This window comes from Rana temporaria, chromosome 2 (assembly GCF_905171775.1).
Source record: "Rana temporaria chromosome 2, aRanTem1.1, whole genome shotgun sequence".
Taxonomy (NCBI): domain Eukaryota; kingdom Metazoa; phylum Chordata; class Amphibia; order Anura; family Ranidae; genus Rana; species Rana temporaria.
The window spans coordinates 462,023,017-462,047,283 of NC_053490.1; the positions used below are offsets into that span (position 1 = coordinate 462,023,017).

Below are 24,267 nucleotides of genomic sequence, written 5' to 3' on the forward strand. Positions count from 1 at the left end.
AGTTTAGCTTTACCTTTGCAGACTACCATTGTGGTAAAACAAACAACATACAATGCAACATAAACAACACAATAGTGACCAATCAGATATCAATATAGACTTCTATCAGAAAAATATTAATTCAGTTTGATTGGTATGTATTTTGTGCTTATTAAATACATCTAAATTACCATTTGTAATGTCTACCAGCGGTATACATTTTTTTAATTAGTCTTTACAATTTTCATTTATTTTACATCTCTGGATATTGTGAGCATTAGTCCTGTAGCTGCTTACACTGAGGATGACGGAAAATAAAAATCAGATTTGGAGCTTTCCACGATGTACATATTTTAGGCGCTGCACATTACATGAATGACAAGCTGTTATCACACAGGAAGGCTTAGGTTACAGCCCTTCAGGAAAATATGGATGTAAGATAAATGCATGGAACATTGGGAATGCTGTGCAGCCTGGGTGTGCTCTGTACACCTCTATGAAAAAAAAAAATTGTACTTACATTTTTTTTTAAATTCCTAAACTTTTCTGGATTCTGATAGCATTAGATCATATCTTCAGCAAAAGGGTTACATTATAAACTGTGATAGAAAGGGTGATTCCACTTGTAGTTATCAATGTTATAAGAATAATAATTAGGGTTGTTACTGATCAAAATGTTTCTGTTCGATTAATCATTTTGTTTTTTAATCGATTAATCGACTAATTTCGATTAATTATAGCGCACATACAGATCCAACTACTTTTAGCTGATCTCCTTGCAGGCTGATTCCCAATGCAGCTACCAACCACTGGAAAAATGGATAGCAGGATACAAAAAACATAAAGGCAGCGCTCAATGGGAATAGCATTAAAACGTTTATAGTCTTCGAGTAGGTAACAAAATACATATTGCACTGGAGATAAAATCGATGTAGCTACATAAACTGTAAAAATGGTGCGAGTAATACCAAAAGGTACAAAAAGCAGTCATAAAAACACCTAGCTAAGTATGATACTGGTATAAAAATGTGTACAACGATACCACTGCTGAATCCAGATGAGGAGAGGTTAACATCAGTCCGTCGGCATGTAGATGTCCCGTGAAGGGAACTATCACAACTCCCAGTGGATGGTTGTAGAATCCCAGGTTGATAGAGGGAAGTGATAGAGGGAAGTGTAACAGCCCTTGCGTGTGGCAGATAGTAAGGTCCCGCTGGCATGCAGATATGAAGGCACAGCAAAGGAGCCCTTCAGATGGACACGGCAAGCCACGCCGGTGTCCGTGACGTTACTGGATCTCCGACGGAACTCCCTGAAGGCCCAGAAGCCGGCGGAGAGGTGAGTACCAATCAAAAGAATTTTAATCGATCAAAAAGATTTTGATCGATCAAAGAAAATAAAGATTAATCGATTAATTAAAAGTTAATTTGCACAGCCCTAATAATAATATTGTTTTATTCTATTGTTCAGTATTAGCTAGACTAAGCCTGGCAGGTGTGGGGAATACACTTTGATAAAACCAGTACATTTCTGGTGAAATATATTTTGATGAGAACTCTTCTCTCATCCCTGCTGGCAACATTCTAAAGCCAAGTAAAGAAAAAACAAAATCATATTGTCGAATCTATAGTTACCATGATGGCATCTATGGGCCAGCGCCTAGGGTAGGAGGGGACCGCCAAACCTCAAGAATCTGTAATATTTTTCCTATTTGGCTTTTCTCTCCTGGTCTCCTCTAGACACTAGTGGCTAAACTGGGCTGGAAGACTTTGAAAGGAAGGGTGCACTGGGGATTTTGAGAGTAGTTCAAAGGCTTGCCATCTATTGATCCTTTCTCTTATTTGTTTGTTTGTACAATTAAAGTGATACTGAAGTCTCCCTTTGTTTAGTTAAAAATAACAAACATGTTATACTTACATCCGTTTCTCGGGTCCCTCTTCTGTGCTCCTGGCCCCTCCCTCCTGTTGAGTGCCCCCACAGCAAGCAACTTGCTAACGGGGGACCGGAGACGAACCGCAGCTTTGTTTGTCCATTTAGACACAGAGACATGGCACCGGCCCCACCCCCTTTCTCTCCTTATTGGCTGACTAACTTTGATTGACAGCAGCGGAAGCCAATGGCACCACACTGCTGTCTCAGCCAATGAGGAAGGGAGTCGCGGGCAACCGAGACACTCCTGCATCATCGCTGGACCTAAATGGGCTCAAGTAAGTATTAGGGGGGTCTGCTGCACACAGAAGGCTTTTTAACATAATGCATAGAATGCATTAGGATGAAAAACCTTCTGCCTTTCCAACCCCTTTAAAGTAGCTAGGCATATAAATCAGGCTGCAGGTTTGCTCCGATAGAACATTGCAGCATTAGTTATTTACTAAAGTGCGTATGAGTCTTTCGCGCTACTGAAGAGTAAGGCCCCTTTCACACGGGACGGATCAGTAATGATCCACCCCGTGAACCTCTGCTTGCTCAGCGGGGATCGCTCCATGGATCCCAGCTGAACCGGCGGATGACAGGGCGGTCCCCACACACTATGCAGGGATCGCCCTGTCTTTTCTCCGCTCTCCACTATGGGGGGATCGGATGAACACGGACCGTCTGTCCGTTTTCCTCCGTCTGCAGAATCGGGGGAATGCGGAAGCGGGCGAGATCGGGTGTCAGCGGATGAACATCATCTCATAGGGACCAATGTATGTCCCTTTTTCATCCTCACACGGATGGATGAAAAAGCGGACATACAGTCCGCAGGTGTGAAAGGGGCCTAAATAGTGAATGTGAATGTGAGTGATAAAGTGCTCAAAAGCTGCAAAATCTGTCCGTGTTCACCTTACACAAATGTGGTCAATCTATATATAAAGTGATCTAGCGCTAAAGAAAAATCCACTAAAAACACATCTAAAACCAATATCAAATGGGTCCAATAAAACGTGAATAAAAATGGATGAATAATGAACAATGCCTTATGATTCACCATAGAGGTCAGAGTTCTGGAAGACTGATTGTGGATTCTCTGCTTGATTCATCACACTTATTGTGAAAGGATCCCTAGTGAGAGCCGCTTTGGAATTTTTTCCACCGTTTTTACATAATTAGTCCGTCACCTGCCCCTTAGGAGGAACATTCCCCAATCTGGGACATTTATAGTGACTTTCTAGGACTATCCATTTATTTAATACAACATTTGCACATTATATGGATTGTTTTTATTGTTCATTTTCCATTGTTCATTATTCATCTATTTTTATTCACCTTTTATTGCACCCATTTGATATTGGTTTTAGATGTGTTTTTAGTGTATTTTTCTTTAGCGCAAGATCACTTTATATATAGATTAGTTGTTTACTAATATAATTGCATATACTAGGAGGAGCATACCTTCAACAATAGACCTTCAACAATTTCTGCAGATTGGATCAGGAAACCATGAGTATAGGCACTGGTCTCAGAATGGCCTCTCCAAATCAGCCCAGAATAGGGACAATGTTGTTACGCTACCCCCAAAAGAGCCACTGTAATTTAACTGGTCCTTTTCCAGAGTTAGTGCAGAGGCAGCCAGGCACACAGCAACATTGTTACTCATTCTGGCTCAATAATCAGTCTTAAGCCTCGTACACACGATCGGATATCTGATGGAATCTAATCCGATGGATTTTTTTGTCGGATATCCGATGAAGCTGACTTTCATCAGTCTTGCCTACACACCATCAGTCAAAAATCCGACCGTGCCAAAACGCGGTGACGTAAAACACTACGACAAGCTGAGAAAAATGAAGTTTAATGCTTCCGAGCCTGCGTCGACTTGATTCTGAGCATGCATGGATTTTTGACCGATGGACTTCCACACAGACGATCGTTTTTTTTTTTCTATCGTTTTTTATCCATAGGAAAAATTTAAAACATGTTCTATTTTTTTTCACCGATGGAAAACAAACCGATGGGGCCCACACACGATCGGTTTGTCCGATGAAAACGGGCCATTGTTCCGTTTTCATCAGACAAACCGATCGTGTGTACAGGGCTTAAGGGGTGTATTTTCTGACTTAAATTGCTGAAGAACTTGGGATAGGAAGCAGAGTGAAATGGGATACTCCAGACTCCCTGATTTATTGCAGGAGGAGTAATCCAGAACAACCAAAAGCAATCAACAACTACTCTACTGATTACAGAGGAGTCAAAAAGAACTAATAGAGTGCTACACTTTAAAGCATATTGTGTAAGGTGGCACTTCTATGGGGTCCTACAGACTGTTGTGGACAATTGAAGATTTCACATCTGCCCTATGTTCTTCATCCAATGTGGAGTTTTGCAGGCATGAATGTGGAAGGGTATTAAGGTAACATGTGAAGTTAGTAATAATGACCAGCAAGTTTTCTACTACATAAATGTGAATGACACATGAGAGATTTCATTGAATGGTGTTGTGGTATGATCTCATGATGGGATCAAAGTTCTCTTCCTGTAAGTCTTGCTGCTGTATAGTAACATTTGGATGAAATTTATTTTTCCATTCTAGTGAATAGATAGCTGTGTGTCTAAAAGCATGACCTTGTGTGTCATTACAACTGACAAGCTTTCTGTCAACTTCCTGGTTGTCTGGAGAGGTCAGGAGGCAACAGAACATGCTGCTAATCCCCATGTGAAACAGCCAAACATAGGAAACTGCGTCATTGTATTGATCTCGTTTGGTGAACATCAGCCATGATTGGTGAATTAGTGTGTTGTAGATATAAATATAAGCTTTAAAGTTTATAATTTCATGAAATAATATGAAGTTGGGGCATGGAAAGTTACAGCTGCTGGAATAGTTTTCTTGGTGGCTAATGCATTATAACCATTGTTTACAGCTATCCTAGCTTTAGGAACATTCTCAGTTTTTACGTTTTTGTTCTGGAAATGTTTCTGATTTTAAAAGTTTCTTCACACAAAACATTGCCTTTACACAACCTTGGGTGCTGTTTATGGCTCGGTTTCGCTACCCAATATGCTTGAGGATTCCTCTTGCCCATTAATAGAGAAGAACAAGTGGTCTTGTATTAAACATCTATGAAGGTTGAAAAAAGTAAAAAACTCTCTCAAAAAATTGCGGACTTTATGGGCACAACATGAAGCAGTAATATAAAAAAAAAAATCTTTATTACAAAATTTTAAAAACCACATACAATTCCAAACTAACAACACCCTTAGCTTGACAAGGTCAATAGATACCCAATAGTGCAAAAATGTGGAGGCATGGATCCTTGCAAGGTGATGGTAGATCTGTGATTTCGCAAAACATAAATTGCTTCCTCAGGACATACTGGTTAGGTGCTGCTTGACCTTGAAAACCAGATATGGGGGTGACACAACACACAGACAACTGGGAGCTAATTTAGTCTATCCACAATTCAGAGTGTTAAAGGCATAGAATTCTCCTACCATACACCCTGGACAGGGGAAAGGAAAGAAGAATTCAACTTCCTGAAGTGACCAACTAGACCATGGGTCTTCAAACTACGGCCCTCCAGTTCTTCAGGAACTACAATTCCCATCATGCCTAGTCATGTCTGTGAATGTCAGTGTGTTACAATGCCTCATGGGATGTGTAGTTCTACAACAGCTGGAGGGCCGTAGTTTGAGGATCCCTGAACTAGACTAATAAAAGTGAGATAAAATGGATCACTATAAGCAAGATATCAGGGGTAGATGAGTCAAGTAGACGGTTTTAATTATAAGTGTAGTGAAAGGTCTTAATATGTCTCGGACCTGAAGTTAACCCTTTTATTTATTGGACAAAATGGCCAATGAATCAGGACAATATATGGAAAGGCTCCCCAGTGGGGTTTTTAGGCAGCAAAAAGAATAAAGGATGCAACAGAATACAAATTATGTAAAAAAATAGATAAATTATTTAATGGTAGAAAAATATAAAATAGTAAGCTCTAGTATAGTTTACACTAAAAACGTTTACACATAGAGTGTTGCACCAAAGTACATGACATCAATTAACATAAATGGTTAATGTGTGGGTCAAGTGGTTCCTGACGCGTTTCAACCCGTATTGGGGTCTTCTTCGGAGGAAATTGAGGTGCAAACTGTAACAGAAATTAAAATGTATAACAGTAAAATGATCTTAACACATAGTAATGAGTGCTATGGAACAAGATAAACTTTGAATATATATAGTTACCCACTCACAGCATGTAGGTTTCAGTTGTGTCTAGACCAGAGTTGACTAAAATCCGCAGGAGGACCCCTGGTTGAACATCTCCGCAAGGATGGCTAAAATCCCCAGACGGTCTCCCAATGTGCCATATGAATCAGGAGAAGCCTTCTAATATTATGTGGGAAATCCATTGTCTGGGGACTGAATAGTGGAGCCAAGCCAAACCCTGGTAGGGTAACGGGTACCTCAGAGTGACTCAAACAGCAGGTGTCCCCGCCAGCTCATGTTGTATTAAACATCTTTATTGTATGACAGATAAATGTCAATTGACAATTAATATTTATTTGTTGATAAATTCACACTGTAATTAACCTAATTGATTGGCATTGGGTTCTGCTCAATGTTTTTGATTCATTCCACCTGGCTATTCTGTTTTCTTGTGAAAAAAGCTGACTATTAATACACATATACTGTAAAAGCTTTCTGTAGTATTGGTCCAACAAATGGTAAACTCCATGCAAATATTCATTTTCCTTTTTTCATACACCTGCGATCTGTTCACTGTGCAGCTGGCTTACAGGTAGTGTAAGCAAACAAAGACTTGTAATACAAATACTGTCTCTGTGTTTCAGGTATTGGCTGATGTGGATTGCTTCTCTATCCGGATCCTTACAGACACACCGTTGTAGAAGAAATCAACAATGTCTCAATCAGATTCTGATAACTCAGATACACCAAAGAGGAGGTTTGAATTAGAGGTTGAAGACAATGACACGAAAGCCGCCTTTAGTAAAGGAGAAAAAGATGGAAAAAGAGACAAGAAGCCACCCATGGAATCATCCATGCAGGGCGAAGGCAACAATTTCCCACTTGAAATTCATTTTGACACAAGTTTCCTTCCATCACTACCAGCCTCCAAAGTCAAGTAAGTCCTTGTTGCATTTAGGAGCACATTGCAAAGACCTAGGGTGAGCAGTAACTCATAGCAACAAATCAGCTTTCCTTTGTTTAGCGTATTCAGACTAAAATAAGATGAATATTAGACTGCTATGATTTTTTGCTCAGATATATGTCTATAGGATACGTTCCTTAAGAGTACATTACATCTAATGTATGTATTTACAACTAAAGTTGTATGGTGCAAAAATTATTCCAATGACAGTGAAAGAATATTGACAATGTATCAGATCATCCTGATCATCTATACATAGAACTGTGGTGGGGATAATCTCTGTATTTACTGTACTGAGGAAAGCATAAAAGGAAGGTAATTTCTGGTGTCTGTATTTTTCCTGCACTCAAGTTTTACAGGTGCACTTTTGGTACAAGAACATTGACATTATGAGACTTAAAAATGATGTTTCTATATCATTAAGTTTATAACAATGTGCTGTCTCAATGTATCGTTTAGCTGTGGCTAGGAAACGTAGCTGACAGTTACTGAGGAAGCACAGTACAGTAAAACCTTGGTTTGAGAGTAACTTGGTTTGAGAGCATTTTGCAAGACAAGCTAAATATTTTAATACATTTGGCCTTGATATACAAGCAATGTCTTGATATAAGAGTAGCGTCATGTCACAACTGAGTATAAAAAAAGAAGAGAGGAGCCTCTAAGTGTAGCAATATGGTTACATTTAATGAAGGTACAACATTTAACTTATTGCTACACTTATGCTGCGTACACACGATCGGTCAATCCGATGAGAACGGTCTGATGGACCGTTTTCATCAGACCAAACCGATCGTGTGTAGGCCCCATCAGTTATTTATCCATCGGTTAAAAAATGTGAAACTTGTTTTAAAATTAACCAATGGATACCTAACCATCGGTTAAAAATCCACGCATGCTCAGACTAAATTAGGGGACGGGAGCGCTCGTTCTGGTAAAACTAGCATTCGTTATGGAGATAGCACATTCATCACGCTGTAACAGACAGAAAAGCGCGAATCGTCTTTTACTAACACAAAATCAGCTAAAGCAGCCCCAAGGGTGGCGCCATTGGATTTGAACTTCCCCTTTATAGTGCTGTCGTACGTGGTTTACGTGACCGCGTTCTGACACGATCGGTTTTTTAACCGATGGTGTGTAGGCACGACTGACCATCAGTCAGCTTCATCGGTTAACTAATGGAAAAATCCATCAGACCGTTCTCATCGGATTGACCGATCGTGTGTACAGGGCATTAGAGGTGTCTCTCTTCTCTTTTATACCCTGTAAAAAAACGCTTTGATATACAAGTGCTTTGGATTACAAGCATGTTTTCTGGAACGAATTATGCTAGCAAACCAAGGTTGTCCTGTAGATGCAAACTTCTATACTTTACAGAATAACAGAATACTTTTAAGTCCTTTTTTTAAGTCATTTTTCCTGCCACTTTTACGAGCGTCATGATTTTTTTATTTATTTTTTTGCAGCTTCAAAACACCTCTCCATGTCATTCTATGTGTCCATACACAGTATGGTTTTTAGAAGCTTTTAGTGACATTTTGGTGCTGTAAAAAGACCAGCGTTGGATCTGTAAAAACGCTCCTAAACGGATGTTAATGCTGTATGCAGCGTTTAGGCACGTCAATCGTTTTTAGGCTGTAGATATGTGATTAATTGCTACTTCCATTGCGGACCTGAGCTGGAGGAATAGTTTTTAGAAGCCAGAGCATTGCGCCTGTGATCCACTAATCACTATTGCAATGCTTTAAAAGCTCAAATGCAAAAAAAAAAAAAAAGACAAGGCATTAAATAAATGCACATTTTTGATGTTTTGCAACATAATTGCATTTATTTATTTATTATTGTTTTTTGTGAAAGGTGGAATTCTCATTTAAAAAAGCATGGCCACTGACATGTCTGCAAATTGAAATATGTGTGGAGTCAGTCAATTCCCCGTCTGTTAGTTTGGGTGTAATATAAGGAATGATGTATCCCTTATCTGGATTACTTGTGGAGGTCTATGATTTTAATAACTGCATTGTGGGTTAATGTGCCTTATATGCCAGTGGAACAGTTTGACCAATAGACCTGTGAATGGTTGATACATTGGATACTTTGCTACATTGAATTGTATTGAATTCAGTAGGAAAAACTTTTATCAAAACATGATATTCTCTCTGCAAAATAATAATAAAAATCTGCAAGTTTTCCTCCTCTGAAAGGTTCCTGGTAAGTAAAGTTTTTTTTTTTTTTTTTACATCTGAACAAAACTTCTGTTCTGTGTTTTTTTTCCTACTGCCTGCACATATTTTCCATCTTACTTCTCTGTGTCCTGTCTTAACACTGGTGATTTAAGATTCTTCCACGCCCCTTGCAAGCTGAATCCAGGGTAGCAGCAGCGACCTGCAAACAATGTTCTCAGCCTTCACATGACCATTGATGAATTACTCTTTATCCCTCTTTTACTCCCTTTGTTTTCTATGTTTGGGACTCTGCTGTCATATATTTAACATTTTTTTCCCCCAAACTGATCTGTTTTCAATATTTGTTTAGTCATGCTACAGTTAGTAGCTGTATTTATACAAATTTGTTCTCCTTTTGGAGATGAATATTTGCATATATACTATATAAAGTATTTGCATGAAGCATTGCCTGATGTCTCCTTACTTTTATTTTGTATTTCATTGAAGTCACTCCTATATCTCGTCACATGCTGGTCTGAATCACCAGCTTTATCCTAATAAGTCCAGTTGGCTTTAATAGTACTGACCATAGATAGGTGCTCTCCAGCAAAACTTTGTGAGGCATTGGAGGTACGTTGGATAAGTACCCAGAAAAGTGTTCTTATTTCATAAAGGACTTCTTGAGGATATTTCTCAGGGAAGTTTGGAGGACGTCTCTGTTTTCCTGCAAATGTTGTCACACACTTTAGATTATTTTTATACTGTATAAGATTATATGATAGATAATAACATAACCTTTATATCTAATTTTAAACTGCTAAAAACACCAGGTTTAAATAATTGAATCGCTGGGAATGAGGCTACAATTAGCTTTTAGGATGTAAATATTAAAATGTGTGAAAGCCTGAGTGCTTTCACACTAGGGCGCTGCGATTGAAGGATGTCGAAAAAAGTCCTGCAAGCAGCTTCTTTGCAACGCTTTAGGAGCAGTGATTACACCTCTCCTAAAGCACCCCTGCCCATTGAAATCAATGAGTAGCGGAGCTTTTAACCCTTTTCGGCTGCTAGCGGGGGTTAAAAGCACCCTGCTAGCGGCCAAAAAGCGCAGCAGAAAATTACTAAAAATAGCGGTGCTTTACCGCTGACGGCCGGGTGCTGGTAGTGTGAAAGTGCCCTATTACTGAGAATCAATGTGTAGCAGACTGATAGCACATAAAATGTCAGTGCAGTTACCTTTTATGAAAATTTATGATCTATCTATCTATCTATCTATCTATCTATCTATCTATCTATCTATCTATCTATCTATCATACGCGTGCGCACAGGGTGTGCCAGGTGTGCCTTGGCACACCCTAATCACCCAGTGTGGTGCAAATTCCCCCTGTTATTTTACCAAAGCCCCCTAAGGGGGCTCACAAAAAATCAAATTGTAAAAAAATGATAAAATAATAAAAATAAAAACTACTGACACCGCCCACTGCCCTACTGACACCAATCTCTGCCCTACTGACACCAATCTCTGCCCTACTGACACTGACCCTTGCTCTGCTGACACCGTCAGTATATACTGTATACACGTAAATGTGTTTGAGAATTGGGGATGCACAAATACAATTGGCTGTGCACACCTATCTATCTATCTATCTATCTATCTATCTATCTATCTATCTATCTATCTATCTATCTATCTACTTTCTGCTTCACTGATAACCACCCATCATTGGAGAGGAGATGAAGGGTATAAGTACCCAGCATTTCATGATACCAACCACCTTTAGATAACATCCACACAATATGAAGTCCTATAACATGTTTTTGTGGAGAACAAAAAGTGTGGTACATCTCTAAAATACATGAACTTTTCTACATAATTTGTATCTAGAAATGTTGCAAGTACAGAAAAATGCCCATTGATCCTGACAGAAATCCAGTGAGATCCTAACTTCCTGTGCACTACATGTGCTGCACTGAAATCCCAAGTAGTATTAACAAACCTGTCTGGTTCTCCTCTGTGGATGACAGAACACATTCCCTTATATGTCATGGAGATGATGAGGGGGAGACATTCTGTAGTCCAGGTCAGGAGTGTAGATAAGCCACACATACCTGTGTTGGAATTGAGGCATATTCAGCAAACAATGCTAAAGTTTGGATGTCAAATCTGAAATGCATTAAAGTCAATGGGAGCCGAATGTTAAAGAACAGTAATAGTCATTTTCAAAAGCAAACATTTTTTTTTTATTTATTCTGCTTGATTAGGAGCAGCAATTTTCGTTTCCAATATTTTTTATTAAAGTTTACAAATAAAAAAATACACAAAAAAAAGGGAGGAAGACAGCATTCGTCATTGTCAGGAGAACAAACATACAAATACAAGTTATTGCGAATACAAACACAACGCTAGCACAACTTTTTGCCTTGGGTGCTCCTACTACATCTGTCGCTCAACAAGATCCAAATCAGACCCAACTCAGGGCTTCCTAACTGGAGCACTTTGGTTGAGGGGGCCTGCAGGCGGGGAGCTTATCAAAACCTGGAAGCCCCCTTTAACAAAAAGGAGGCACAAGATACCAGCCCCCACACATGTGAATGATTAAGGAGTAGATAGTACCCCTACTCATTCACAGAAAAAGTGTAATGTGCTAGTGTAGACACACACTTTTTACAAGTTCCTTATAAAAAAAAAGTGTCCTACAATGTACAGCCATCATCAATCATGTCATCCATGTCTGCAGATCCATGTCTTTCAGGATGAATGATGCTGACCGATGGATAACTGCTCACACTGAATACCATTTCTTGGACCCCACCACAAAAAGTAAACAAAGTTACGGGGTCTCTTGGGTGATGTCATTGACCAAATATAGTCATGTGCCAATATACTGTATAGTCAATGAATTTAGAACTATCCTTACTCCTTTGGTCATGGCTGGGCATTCCCTACCAGTAAATGAATTGGACTGGGTGAGCTGCAACTGCTGCTTCCTTAGCAACCACTAAAGCCGTGTACACACGATCGGTTTGTCTGATGAAAAAAGACAGATGGACTGTTTTCATCGGACAAACTGATTGTGTGTGGGCCCGATGTAAAAAATAGAACATGTTTTAAATTTTTACAATGCATAAAAAAACAATAGGAAATTCCGATCGTCTGTTTGGAACTCCATCGGAGAAAAATCCACTAATTTTCAGAATCAAGTCGACGCATGCTCAGAAGCATTGAACTTCATTTTTTTCAGCTCGTCGTAGTGTTTTACGTCACCGTTTTTGGCACGGTGGGAATTTAGTCTGATAGTGAGTATGCAAGACTGATGAAAGTCAGCTTCATCGGATATCCGATGGAAAAATCCATCGGATTTGAGTCCATCAGAAATCTGATCGTGTGTACACGGCTTAACAGTAAGGAGGCTGTCATGTATGGTAGCTGTATTTCTATGGCTACTATACATGAGGCTCACCTCTAGTGTTGAGCAGAATATGCCATATTCGATTTCGCGATATATCTCGAATATATATTCGAATATTCGAGATATATTCGCTAAATTCGAATATTCGTGATATTTTATCGAAAGTAAATGATTGCGATTTTTCGCTATTGCGAATGCGAAAATAATTGCGATTTTTTGATAACTGCGGTAGGAGCACTCTGATTGGCTCAGAATATTCGTGATATTTTATCGAAATATCGCAACATGCGAATGCGATATTTATTGCGCAATTTCGAGAAATGCTGGAGGAGCGCTCTGATTGGCTCAGAATATTCGTGATATTTTATCGAAATATCGCAACATGCGAATGCGATATTTATTGCGCAATTTCGACAAATGCTGTAGGAGCACTCTGATTGGCTCAGAATATTCGTGATATTTTACAATACAAAATAATTGCGAATATTCGGCAAATGCGGAAGGAGCACTCTGATTGGCTCAGAATATTCTTGATATTTTACAATACAAAATAATTGCGAATATTCGGCAAATGCGGAAGGAGCACTCTGATTGGCTCAGAATATTCGTGATATTTTACAATACAAAATAAAAAGTGTTTTGCATTGGTGGTGATTCTTTACTCTATCCATCTGTCACAGCCATTTGTCAATCAAACACCTTGAAGATTGAACACGTTCATGCTGCATGCTTTGGACTTTTTTTCACTTCACATATCAAAGACATTTTTATGAAAGATTATTTTTCTATTATTGGGACTATATTTCTTTATATATTTGTTTCACTGTGTATTTCACAAGTTATTTGCGCTTGCTTATTTTATAATTTGCCCACATGTCTTGTCACTAGACATATTTTTTATTCTTGTAGAGCGACTCCATTTTCTGTCTTGTATTAATTTATGTTGTATAACATTTTTGAGTTGCTGCTGTATTCTCCCCTTTTTTAAGGTATGCGCAATTTTTTCCTTCTTACAAAAAATAATAATATCAAACATACAAATATTCATAACATACACATACACAAAGCCCCCCCCTTTTGCATCAGAGACAATCAGAGTTCTCCTACCACAGTTATCGAAAATTCGCAATCATTTTCGCATTCGCAATAGCGACAAATCGCAATTTTTTTTTTTTCAATTTGGCAACATAAAAGGATCGCCTCAGCTTAGCTACTCGGCCCAGGGTCTCTAATCATACCAGCAATGCTTTTAGACGTCGATAGGATGTGATCTGTTTTAAAAATCAAATTGAAAAAATGCGAATATTCGGAATTGCGAATATTCACCGCGAAATTCGAAATATAGCGCGATTTCTCGAATATGCTATATTCGAGTCGAATATTCGCAATGCGAATATTCGTGAGCAACACTACTCACCTCCCACTGAACAGGTAGAAAGTCCATCCCTAGTCAGGAGCGGGCATCCTGTTCATTGGTACAGTACAGTGAACGTTTCCACAATTGGACAGGAAGTGTGTTACTAGTAGGGTCCAGTGGCGTATCTAGGGTATGGCAGCCATGGCAAGTGCTGTTGAGTGGCTGGGCAGCAAGGCACTTACCAGGGTCTGAGGGTCTCTTCCCTCCTCCCGAGCATAGGCAGGATCCAAGTTTTCAGCACCTTTGTTAATGTACAATGGCAGCGCTATCCCTGCTGCGTTAAACCACTGCCCTCCCCTGTTCTCCTAGGCTCTCCCTTTCCACCTGGTCAGATTGGCAATGCACAAAGAAGAAGGAGGAACATAAGTTTTTCCCTCTCCTCTGTAAAAAGGCCTTAAGTGATGAAGATTTAATCACTCCCAGTATTGGTTCTGCATTTACCTGGCCTTGGGGGGCAGAGGAGGGATCAGGGGTCTAATAAACCCCAGATTTCCCCATAAAGAGGATATGTCATTACCCAAGGTATTACAAGGGATGATAAATATCACTAGTTTTGTTAGCTGTTTTTTTTTGTGAAGGTTATCTGAAAGATGGTTTTCAAATGTTTCGACAGGGGCGCAGTTTCAGTGCTCGCCATAGGTGCCATTTTCACTAGATACGCCTCTGGTAGGGTCACCAGATACAAATAAAGCGGTCACATTTATATACTTGGAAACTGCAATATATTCCTTTTTTATTCTTGAGTTTACATATACTTTAACTCCATCCTTTTTTATTCAAAGGGCCCCCGTCATTGATCCTAAAGATGTTTACACAAGAGACAGAATCTTTGAAGCCGTTGTCAATCATGACACAGAGGACCTTGCTGCACTAAAAACCTATTTGCACAAATCTATGAAACATCTCACCAATGCAGAATTTAAAGGTAAGAGTTCTGGAAGTTCTTCCAGACAATTCCGGACTGTTCACAGATAAATTGGAATGCCAGCAGAAGACGAATAGCTTTAAAGCAGGCTAAAGGCAATGATTACATATACATACATTGATGGAGAAAACAACAATAGTTTTGAGTCAGTATTATTATATTTTGCTTCTGTTAACACATGTTTAAAATGTTTAAACATGTTAGCTATTCATATAAGTTATTTGTTATAAAAAATAAACAGATTAAACAGGGTGCAGACATGCTGTAGTATGGAATTTTGAAAGGGTGAGCATGTCAGATTTTGATTCTTATTAGACATGTGCACACGGAATTCCGTTTTTGTCCGAAAAATACATTTATTTAGTTACTCCCGAAATTCGTTTTTATTTATTTTGTTTCGTTAAAAAATGTATTTGTCCGAAAATCTGTCAATTGAAGGCTTATGGTGTCTGTCGAATGTTCTAAGAAGATTTGACGGAGCAGCTAAACTGTACGACGCCGCAATCGTACATTTTGGGTCGAATGCTCCGCCCACAAGCTATAGTAGAATTCTAATGTTGTATATTTAACCATAACCATCATTATAATTCTTCTATAGCCTATGGGCGGAGCATTTGACCATAAATGTCCGCTCGCGGCGATCGTATGTTTTTAGCTGCTTCATTGAATCTTCATGTCTCTATACTGTTGAATCTTTTCTCTCTATGTCGAATAATCTTGGACTAATAGAGTTAGGTTAGGCACAGATCGCTATTGTCACAGTCATGTAGAATCTTCTATCTATAGCGAACTGTTGTCGCAAAGAAACGAAAGAAAAAGCATTTTTTATGTCAGATCTTTCGGATTTCAGATTCTGCGTGTTCGTTGTCATTTGTTAAAACGAATGGGAAAATCCCAGAAATTCGGACGAAAATGCATTCGGACTAAAACGAATGCACATTTCTAATTCTTATGTCTATCTGATTGCAGCTTGTAAGTAGGCCTCTAAAGGCAAGAGGAAATAGGGGAATTAATTCCTCCACTGAAAATTTTAGTTTAGTATATATTTAGTTTATGTGTAAATTTAATCTTGAGCTATTGACCTTTTCAAACAACATTTTTCTCCATGCTTAAGGAAAGCCTGGAAACGTGAAAAGTAAGTGGTGTATAGGAGCTCATATGTAGATAGAGGCTTGTTAGAAGCCTTGGAGTGAGTCAAAGGTTTTACTTTAGGTCAGGCTGGAGGGCTGTACAGAACAGATCTCTGGTTATAGAAGCTTGGAGAAGTTTCCAGAAGCTAGTCGGCAGAGCCCAGGAGGTGCTGATCTGAATATTTATGGTAATCTGGCGAATCCTCAGGAGCGAGGCCTGGCAGGATGGCTAAACTAGCTCATAAATATGGAGGAGCCTGGCCAGTGGGGGAGCTGGGTGGAAGATGGATGGCTGAGGTGCTGCTGTGTAGCCTTGGAGGGAGCCCTGGAGAAGGGGGATTCTTCAGCTCCACTGCCCTGCAGTCCACTGGGGAAGGGCAGCCTGCATAGCCTGGAGAGAACCTACAAACCCTGTTGCCTATAAGGGAGAAGTCTGCTAGATGCAAGTTTTGGGCAAGTCTTCAGGGGACAGTTTATTGCCTACCCAAATGCTTTGCCTTGGGATCAGATACCACAGCCAGGTGGGCTGGTATTTTCCACTAAGCATACCAAGATCTCCTACAAGTTGAGACTTTGCTGAAAATCCATTCAGGGGGACGCAAAACTCATAGGACGGGATTATTTTGCTTAAGACTGTGCTTTTTCTGAGAGAATACAGTCAAATATCTATTGTTTGCAGTGTGCCAGAGAAGGAAGTCCTCATTTTATTATTCTTCGGGTCAAGTTGGACATCCCATAACCCCTTTTTCCCTATCCAAGTTGAAATCCCTAATAAATCCTAAAAAAAAAAACAAGTCCATGGACTATTTATTGTCTCTGCTGATAGTAAAAATGCGTGTTGCCTTGCTGTGCAGAATATAGGGGGGCCCAAAAACGCACTTTACTACATAAAGAATGAGGCTTCAATTTTATATGATACTACATATTACATTGTTCAGCCATTCAGTCCACTTCATCTGTCTAAATAATAATTAAGCTAAAGGTTAATGCAATGATCCAGCACCACAGGCAATAGTTAGCCAAGAAAGAGGTCAAGTGGGGAGATCAGCTCAAATCAGAAGAACATAACAGAAATTCCTGGAACACAAGAAGAACAACAAAAACGTTGCTGCTGAATGGCAGACGGTTTGTGCTTCAATGCATGTATGGGTGCACTGGTGGGAATGTATTTGGTTGTTAGACATTTCTAGGAGGGAGCCCTTGGAGTTACGGTAAAACCTTGGATTGCGAGCATAATTCATTCCAAAAACATGCTACAAAAGCACTTGTATGTCAAAGCGAATTTCCCCCTTAGAAATAATGGAAACTCAAATGATTTGTTCCACAACCATTTTTTCATAGGTTCTTCAGTTTATAGTCCATATAAAAAGATTATAGCAATGTGACCAGGTTGTGTAACCATAAAATGTCCTTTCACAAATGGGAACCTCCACAAGGGTATTAGAAGCAGAATCCAGCAAGAGCTACAGGGTATAAAAGAGAAGAGAGGCACCTCTAAGTGTAGCAATATGTTCCTTAATGTTGTACCTTCATTAAATGTAACCATATTGCTACACTTAAAGGCGCTTCTCTTCTCTTTTATACTCAGTGGGGTAGATTCAGGTAGTGCCGCGCACTTTTTACGGAGGCACTGCGTTACGTTTTTATGCTGCGCCTCCGTAAATTACTTGCGCTACGCTTGATTCAGGAAGCAGTAGCTCCGTAATTTGCGGAGGCGCTCCATAAAAATGGCCGGTGTAAGCGCGCGTAATTTAAATGATCCCGTAGGGGGCGTGGATCATTTAAATTAGGCGCGTTCCCGCGTCGAACGTAGTGCGCATGCTCCGTCGGGAAACGTTCCCGACGTGCATTGCGGCAAATGACGTCGCAAGGATGTAATTTGCTTCAAAGTGGACGTAAATGGACGTCCAGCGCCATTCACGATTCACTTACGCAAACGACGTAAAATTAAAAATTTGCGACGCGGGAACGACGGGTATACTTAGCATTGGCTGCCCCTGCTAATAGCAGGAGCAGCCTTACGCAGAACCCGACGAACGCAAACGACGTAAAATGCGTACGCAGGGCTCACGTAGGGTTGTGAATCGGCGTTAGTATGCAATTTGCATACTATACGCTGACCACTACGGGAACGCCACCTAGCGGCCATCGTAAGAATGCAGCCTACGATACTACGGCATAAGAGCCTTATGCCAGTCATATCTTAGGCTGCAGTCGGCGTATCGAGCTCTCTGAATTAAGAGCAGTCGATACGCTGGCGCAACTAAGCAATTGCACTGCGTAACTATGGTTACGCAGACGCAATTGCTTTCTGAATCTACCCCAGTTGTGACATGACGGTACTTGTATATCAAGACATCGCTTGTATATCAAGTCAAAATGTATTTAAAAAATGAGCTTGTCTTGCCAAACGCTCTCAGACCAAGTTACTCTCAAACCTAGGTTTTACTGTACCTTATTGTCACACAGGGCTTGGAAACACAGGACACAGAAAACCAAACTGAGGCATAACCAGGGGTTTTAGCAGAGGCGTAGCTTGAAGCTTGTGGGCCCCGTTGCAAAAATTCACCTGGCCCCTGGGCTGTTCTCACCATGTGCGCCTCTCCATTCAGGAAATGGCTCACAGCTTGTCCCCAGCCAATAAGAACGGAGGGGTGTGGACCGTGGAAGATAAAGTGGAAGCCCAGTACTGGAGCTTGGCTGGGGGGCCCTTGGTCAGATCGGAGCTGGACTTTGTGGAGGATATGATAATATGACAGGGAGGCTGCAGGAGCCCCCTGGAGCTAGGAGTGGGGTTGCGATTGTGACCCCTGCAACCCCTTATGCTACGCCCAGGGGTTTTAGGATACCGAGAGAGTGAAGAATGGACAGCAGAATAGGACAGAGAGAGGCAGGCTAACCACTTGCAAGAACGATTAATAAGGAAACACCAGAATATTCAAATCTAGCAGCACTACAACAAACAAGACAAAGTGTACAAAAAAAATTGAGACAAAAAAAAAAAAAAATGGTATCATAGGAGTGGGTGCAGAAACAAAAAGAGACAGGGAGAAAATGGATACAAAGGGTAACCCAAACAGGGAGAAGAAGGCTGTAAAGAAGACAAGTCATCCATGGGTTCAGTTATGTATAAATGTTTTGGCTCAGCATAAGAAACACTTTGGAAGAAAAAGCAAACAAAATTTTGCATGCATTTTTTACCTCACGTTAGTTTGGCTTTTACATACCTTTACATCAGTTGTGTTTCCTACAAAATAACATGCTCAAACATGCACATGCTTGCTTCTCTGTACAAGCCATACACAACTATAGCAGTGTGAGCTATGTGAATGGCCCCACTTGTTTAAATTGCCAAAAAGGAAATGACAGAAGCCAGCAGAAGGGTTAAAAACAAAGGCCCAGATTCTCAAAGGGCTTACGACGGCGCAACGCAATGTGCGCCGTCGTAAGTCCTAATCTGGGCCGTCGTATCTATGCGACTGATTCTTAGAATCAGTTACGCATAGATAACCATTAGATCCGACAGGCATAAGGCTCTTACGCTGTCGGATCTTAAATGCAATTTTTTTTTTCGCCGCTAGGTGTCGCCTCTGTCGTTTTCCCGATCGAGTATGCAAATTAGCAAAATACGTGAATTCCCGAACGTACGCGCGGTCGACGCAGTGAAGATACGACGTTTACGTTAGATTTGCGACGCGTAAAGTTGCCCCTGCTATATGAGGGGCAACCAATGTTAAGTATGGCCGTCGTTCCCGCGTCGAAATGTAAAAATTTACGTCATTTGCGTAAGTCGTCCGTGAATGGGGCTGGACGCCATTTACGTTCACGTCGAAACCAATGACGTCCTTGCGACGTCATTTAGCGCAATGCACGTCGGGAAATTTTAGGGACGGCGCATGCGTAGTACGTTCGGCGCGGGAACGCGCCTAATTTAAATGATCCACGCCCCCTACCCGGATCATTTGAATTAGGCGGGCTTGCGCCGGGGGATTTACGCTACGCCGCCGCAACTTTACAGGCAAGTTCTTTGAGAATAAAGCACTTGCCTGTGAAACTTGCGGCGGCGTAACGTAAATGACATACGTTATGCCGCCGCAGTTTTACACCATTCTACCAGAATCTGGGCCAAAAAGTCTAAGCTCCAAATACCAGACACATACAAGTAAAATACTCCTCACAGAAAGTAAAGTATGAGAGATCAAATTTAGGTGAGCCTATTCTTGCAAGAGCAAAGTCAGAGAAGTGACACTCAGCTAATTCTAGCCATACATGTAGAGATTTATCATGTTCAGCTCACAGGCTGAACAAGAGACATTTAATAGATTCCTCCTGGCTATTGTAGTCAGACAGCTGCAGTACCCGTGGCTGAGCACCCACCCAAACAGTTGAAGTTTGTCTATCTAGGTGGTGGCAGCAGAGCTACCAACGACTTAAATTTCTGCTGTTTTAGCAGGAATCTAACAAAATTTGATCCGAGCATGGCCAGCTTAAAGTGGTTATAAACTCTTACATATACCTAGTGAAAAGACTAGCCTTCACAGTGATACAATTCTCCTGCATTAGTTGTATCTGTTTATCTGCAGCCCTCTCTTCCCCTATTCAGTTCAAAGTCCAGAATTTACACAGTTTATCTGAGATTAAAAAGCCAGGGGGCAGTTTATCTGACATCACACACTACACAACTCAGAAAGGAGCGCTAAGTGTAACCTGAGACCTGAGTGGAGAGAATGAACACACCCTCTCCTTACAGCACAGAAGGAAGCATGCACAGCTGAGGTTGTCAATCACAGGTGGTGTGTCGAAGGCCCCCTCACCTGTGATTGTTTGGAGTCAGGAAAACCTTTCAGCAGATAGCAGAAAAACTAGACAGCAGAGAGGAATCACACTTGGTGCTTTGGATTGAGGCAAGTACACACTAGGGAAGGATATGCTTTGTTCTTTTTTAATGTCAGAGGTTTTCAGTCCTAGGAAAGTTCCTAGGAAGACTCTCACAATACTACTACGTTTGTAAATGTGGGATATGTACTAATAATGATAACAGTCAACTTTCCTAAGCTACATGATCATGAGTTATAATTAATGACAGAAAAAAACAGATCATGGATATAAGCATAAGAAATTAGGTTTCTCTAAAGAATTTTTGGGATAATCTTTGTAATGAGATGAGGACTGTTCAGTCCAAGAACATCTTAGAGTAGATCCAAGTACCACAGAGGTCTTAGGACACAGGTGTCAAACACAAGGCCCGCGGGCCTAACCCTCCAGGCCATTTCATGTGGCCCTCCTACCTCTTCTGCAGCTGCAGGAGAGCTCCAACCCTCCTCTGGTCCTACTCCAGGCCCTTACTTTCTGCTTTCGAGCAATGCATCCAGCTTCTTCCCAGCAGCAGCATAAGGAAAGGGGGGTGCACTGTGATGAAGGGAGAGTGGTGGACTCAACTTCTGATGGTAGGGTGACTCTTGACATCTAATGTAAGGGGAGGGAATGCGCTGGTCATCTAATCTTACAGATACAACCGGCCCTCATAATGCTGATGTGGCCCACGATGAAATTGAGTTTGACACCCCTGTCTTAGGAGCTGCACCAGGCAGTTCCAACCATGAGGAAACACCAGAGCAGGCCCAAACACAAGCCAAATATTATCTTATGGATTGCCTTTGATTACCTTGAATTTTCAGAAAGAGTTGGTGTCCAAGGTGTGACAAAAGGCCGTCTGGCCTGGTCTCCTGGTCTCCTGGCCTGGTCTCCTGGCCTGGTCTCCTGGTCTCCTGGCCTGGTCTCCTGGTCTCCTGGCCTGGTCTCCTGGCCTGGTCTCCTGGTCTCTTGGTCTCCTGGCCTGGTCTCCTGGCCTGGTCTCCTGGTCTCCTGGCCTGGTCTCCTGGTCTCCTGGCCTGGTCTCCTGGTCTCCTGGCCTGGTCTCCTGGTCTGGTCTCTTGGTCTCCTGGCCTGGTCTCCTGGTCTCCTGGCCTGGTCTCCTCCCTGACTGCATCCCACAATCCTCAGAAGAAAACTTATGATTGTAATAACCCCCTTTTAATAATGAATAAGCAATAAAATGACCCAAGTTTATTATCAGAAAACAGAACGGAGCTGCAAATTATAATATTTTCCTAAAGTAAGTAACTGGTTACATTTCGTTAAGTGATACAATAAAAGTTGAAATAACTGAGACAGAACTAGGCTGTCAGTCTTAAAACTAGTGCAGTTATTTAATTTCTTAGTTTATTGGATAATTCAGTTTTCACTTCAGATTGACTTTAACACTTAACAGATTATTTCCGGCTTTTATCTGCCGAGTGCTGAGCTTCATGAAAAGACACTTTGTCTGAGCTCACAAGTCATATGATGGACCATTACCTCATGATCTGAAACCCATGCTTAACAGGAAACTGTTATATACTTAAAGTCCATTTTCTTTTCAATAACACCCATTATGTAACTGAAATCCTCCCTCCAAGACAATCTAAAATACAGATTTTTTTCATGTTCCAGCCCGCCCCCTAACTCCATTCTTACCTAGACAAGAATGACATTTTCTTCTCTCTTGATGCTGGGATGTGATGTACATATCCCAGGAGGCATCAGCGGGAGGATTCCCACATCCACCTTGAATGTGTGGATGAGGGGACTGAGTCAGTTTTAGTTTTTATTTTAGCCTGCTGGTTAAAGGGGTTGTAAAGGTTCGTTTTTATTTTCTAAATAGGTTCCTTTAAGCTAGTGCATTGTTGGTTCACTTACCTTTTCCTTCGATTTCCCTTCTAAATATTTGTTTTCTTTCTCTTTGTCTGAATTTCTCACTTCCTGTTCCTCCTCAGTAAGCTGTTCTGGCTTACTAACCCCCAGCCAGAATGGCTCAGGTGATGGTGGAAAGCTTACTGAAGAGAAACAGGAAGTGAAAAATTCAGACAAAGAAAAAAAAAATTTAGAAGGGAAATCAAAGGAAATAGTAAGTGAACCAACAATGCACTAGCTTAAAGGAACCTATTTAGAAAATAAAAAACAAACATTTACAACCCCTTGAAACTAATAAACAGAATCATTTTTGGGCTGCTTTACTCTTTAAATCTAAAGTGCAATCTCTATTCTCTCTCCTTTAGATCTACTGCAGCAAATTAGTAGAAGTCTTGTTCAAACAATCCACTAAGGCCCAGATTCACAAACGAGATACGACAGCATATCTCCAGATACGCCGTTGTATCTTAGAATCAGTTACGCATAGATTTCCCTTAGATCCAACAGGCGTAAGTCTCTTACGCCGTCGGATCGTAACTGCATATTTACGCTGGCCGCTAGGGGCGTGTATGCTGATTTACGCGTCAAAATATGCAAATCAGCTAGATACGCGAATTCACGAACGTACGCCCGGCCAACGCAGTACAGTTACGCAGTTTACGTTAGGCTTTTCCCGCCGTAAAGTTACCCCTGCTATATGAGGCGTAAGTGCGGCGTACCAATGTTAAGTATGGCAGTCGTTCCCACAACGAAATTTGAAAATTTTACGTTGTTTGCGTAACTCGTCCGTGAATGGGGCTGGATGTAATTTACGTTCACGTCAAAACCAATACGTCCTTGCGGCGTATTAGGAGCAATGCACACTGGGAGATTTCCACGGATGGCGCATGCGCCGTTCGTGAAAAACGTCAATCACGTCGGGTCATGGTTATTTTACATAACACACGCCCCCCTGTTCCAAATTTGAATTAGGCGGGCTTACGCCGGCCGATTTACGCTACGCCGCTACGCCGCCGCAACTTAAGTGCTTTGAGAATACAGCACTTGCCCGTCTAAGTTGTGGAGGCGTAACGTAAATCGGATATGTTACGCCGCCGCAAAGATACGCCGCTGTACGAGAATCTGGCCCTAAATTTTTATCTACTCTAATTGTTGGTAGATCGAAAGCAGGTTATTCAATCAAGGTGTATGACCAACAGTGTTAATTTCGTAGACTAAAATATTTTCGTCTACTAAATTAATATTATTTTAGTAGACTAAAATACGACTAAAACTAAAACAATTAAGATTACTAAAATACGACAAAAACTAAAATGGCATTTTAGTCAAAAGACTATGACTAAAACTAAACTGAAATTTGACATCAAAATTAACACTGCACTAGCATTTAAGAATACATAGGGGGCATCTACTAAGCTTCTAAAAG

General features: G+C 40.8%; 1 protein-coding gene across 2 annotated transcripts in view; it reads left to right on the top strand.

Moving 5' to 3' along the window:
* The window catches only part of LOC120927741 (transient receptor potential cation channel subfamily V member 1-like), a 112,475-nt gene that overhangs the window by 14,641 nt on the left and 73,567 nt on the right, over positions 1-24,267 (top strand). For both annotated transcript variants that reach the window (XM_040338628.1, XM_040338629.1), the window contains exons 2-3: positions 6,751-7,043; positions 14,837-14,979. In XM_040338628.1, coding sequence (XP_040194562.1) covers positions 6,820-7,043; positions 14,837-14,979 — 367 coding nt within the window. In that variant the 5' untranslated portion in view covers positions 6,751-6,819. The remainder of the gene's footprint in view (positions 1-6,750; positions 7,044-14,836; positions 14,980-24,267) is intronic.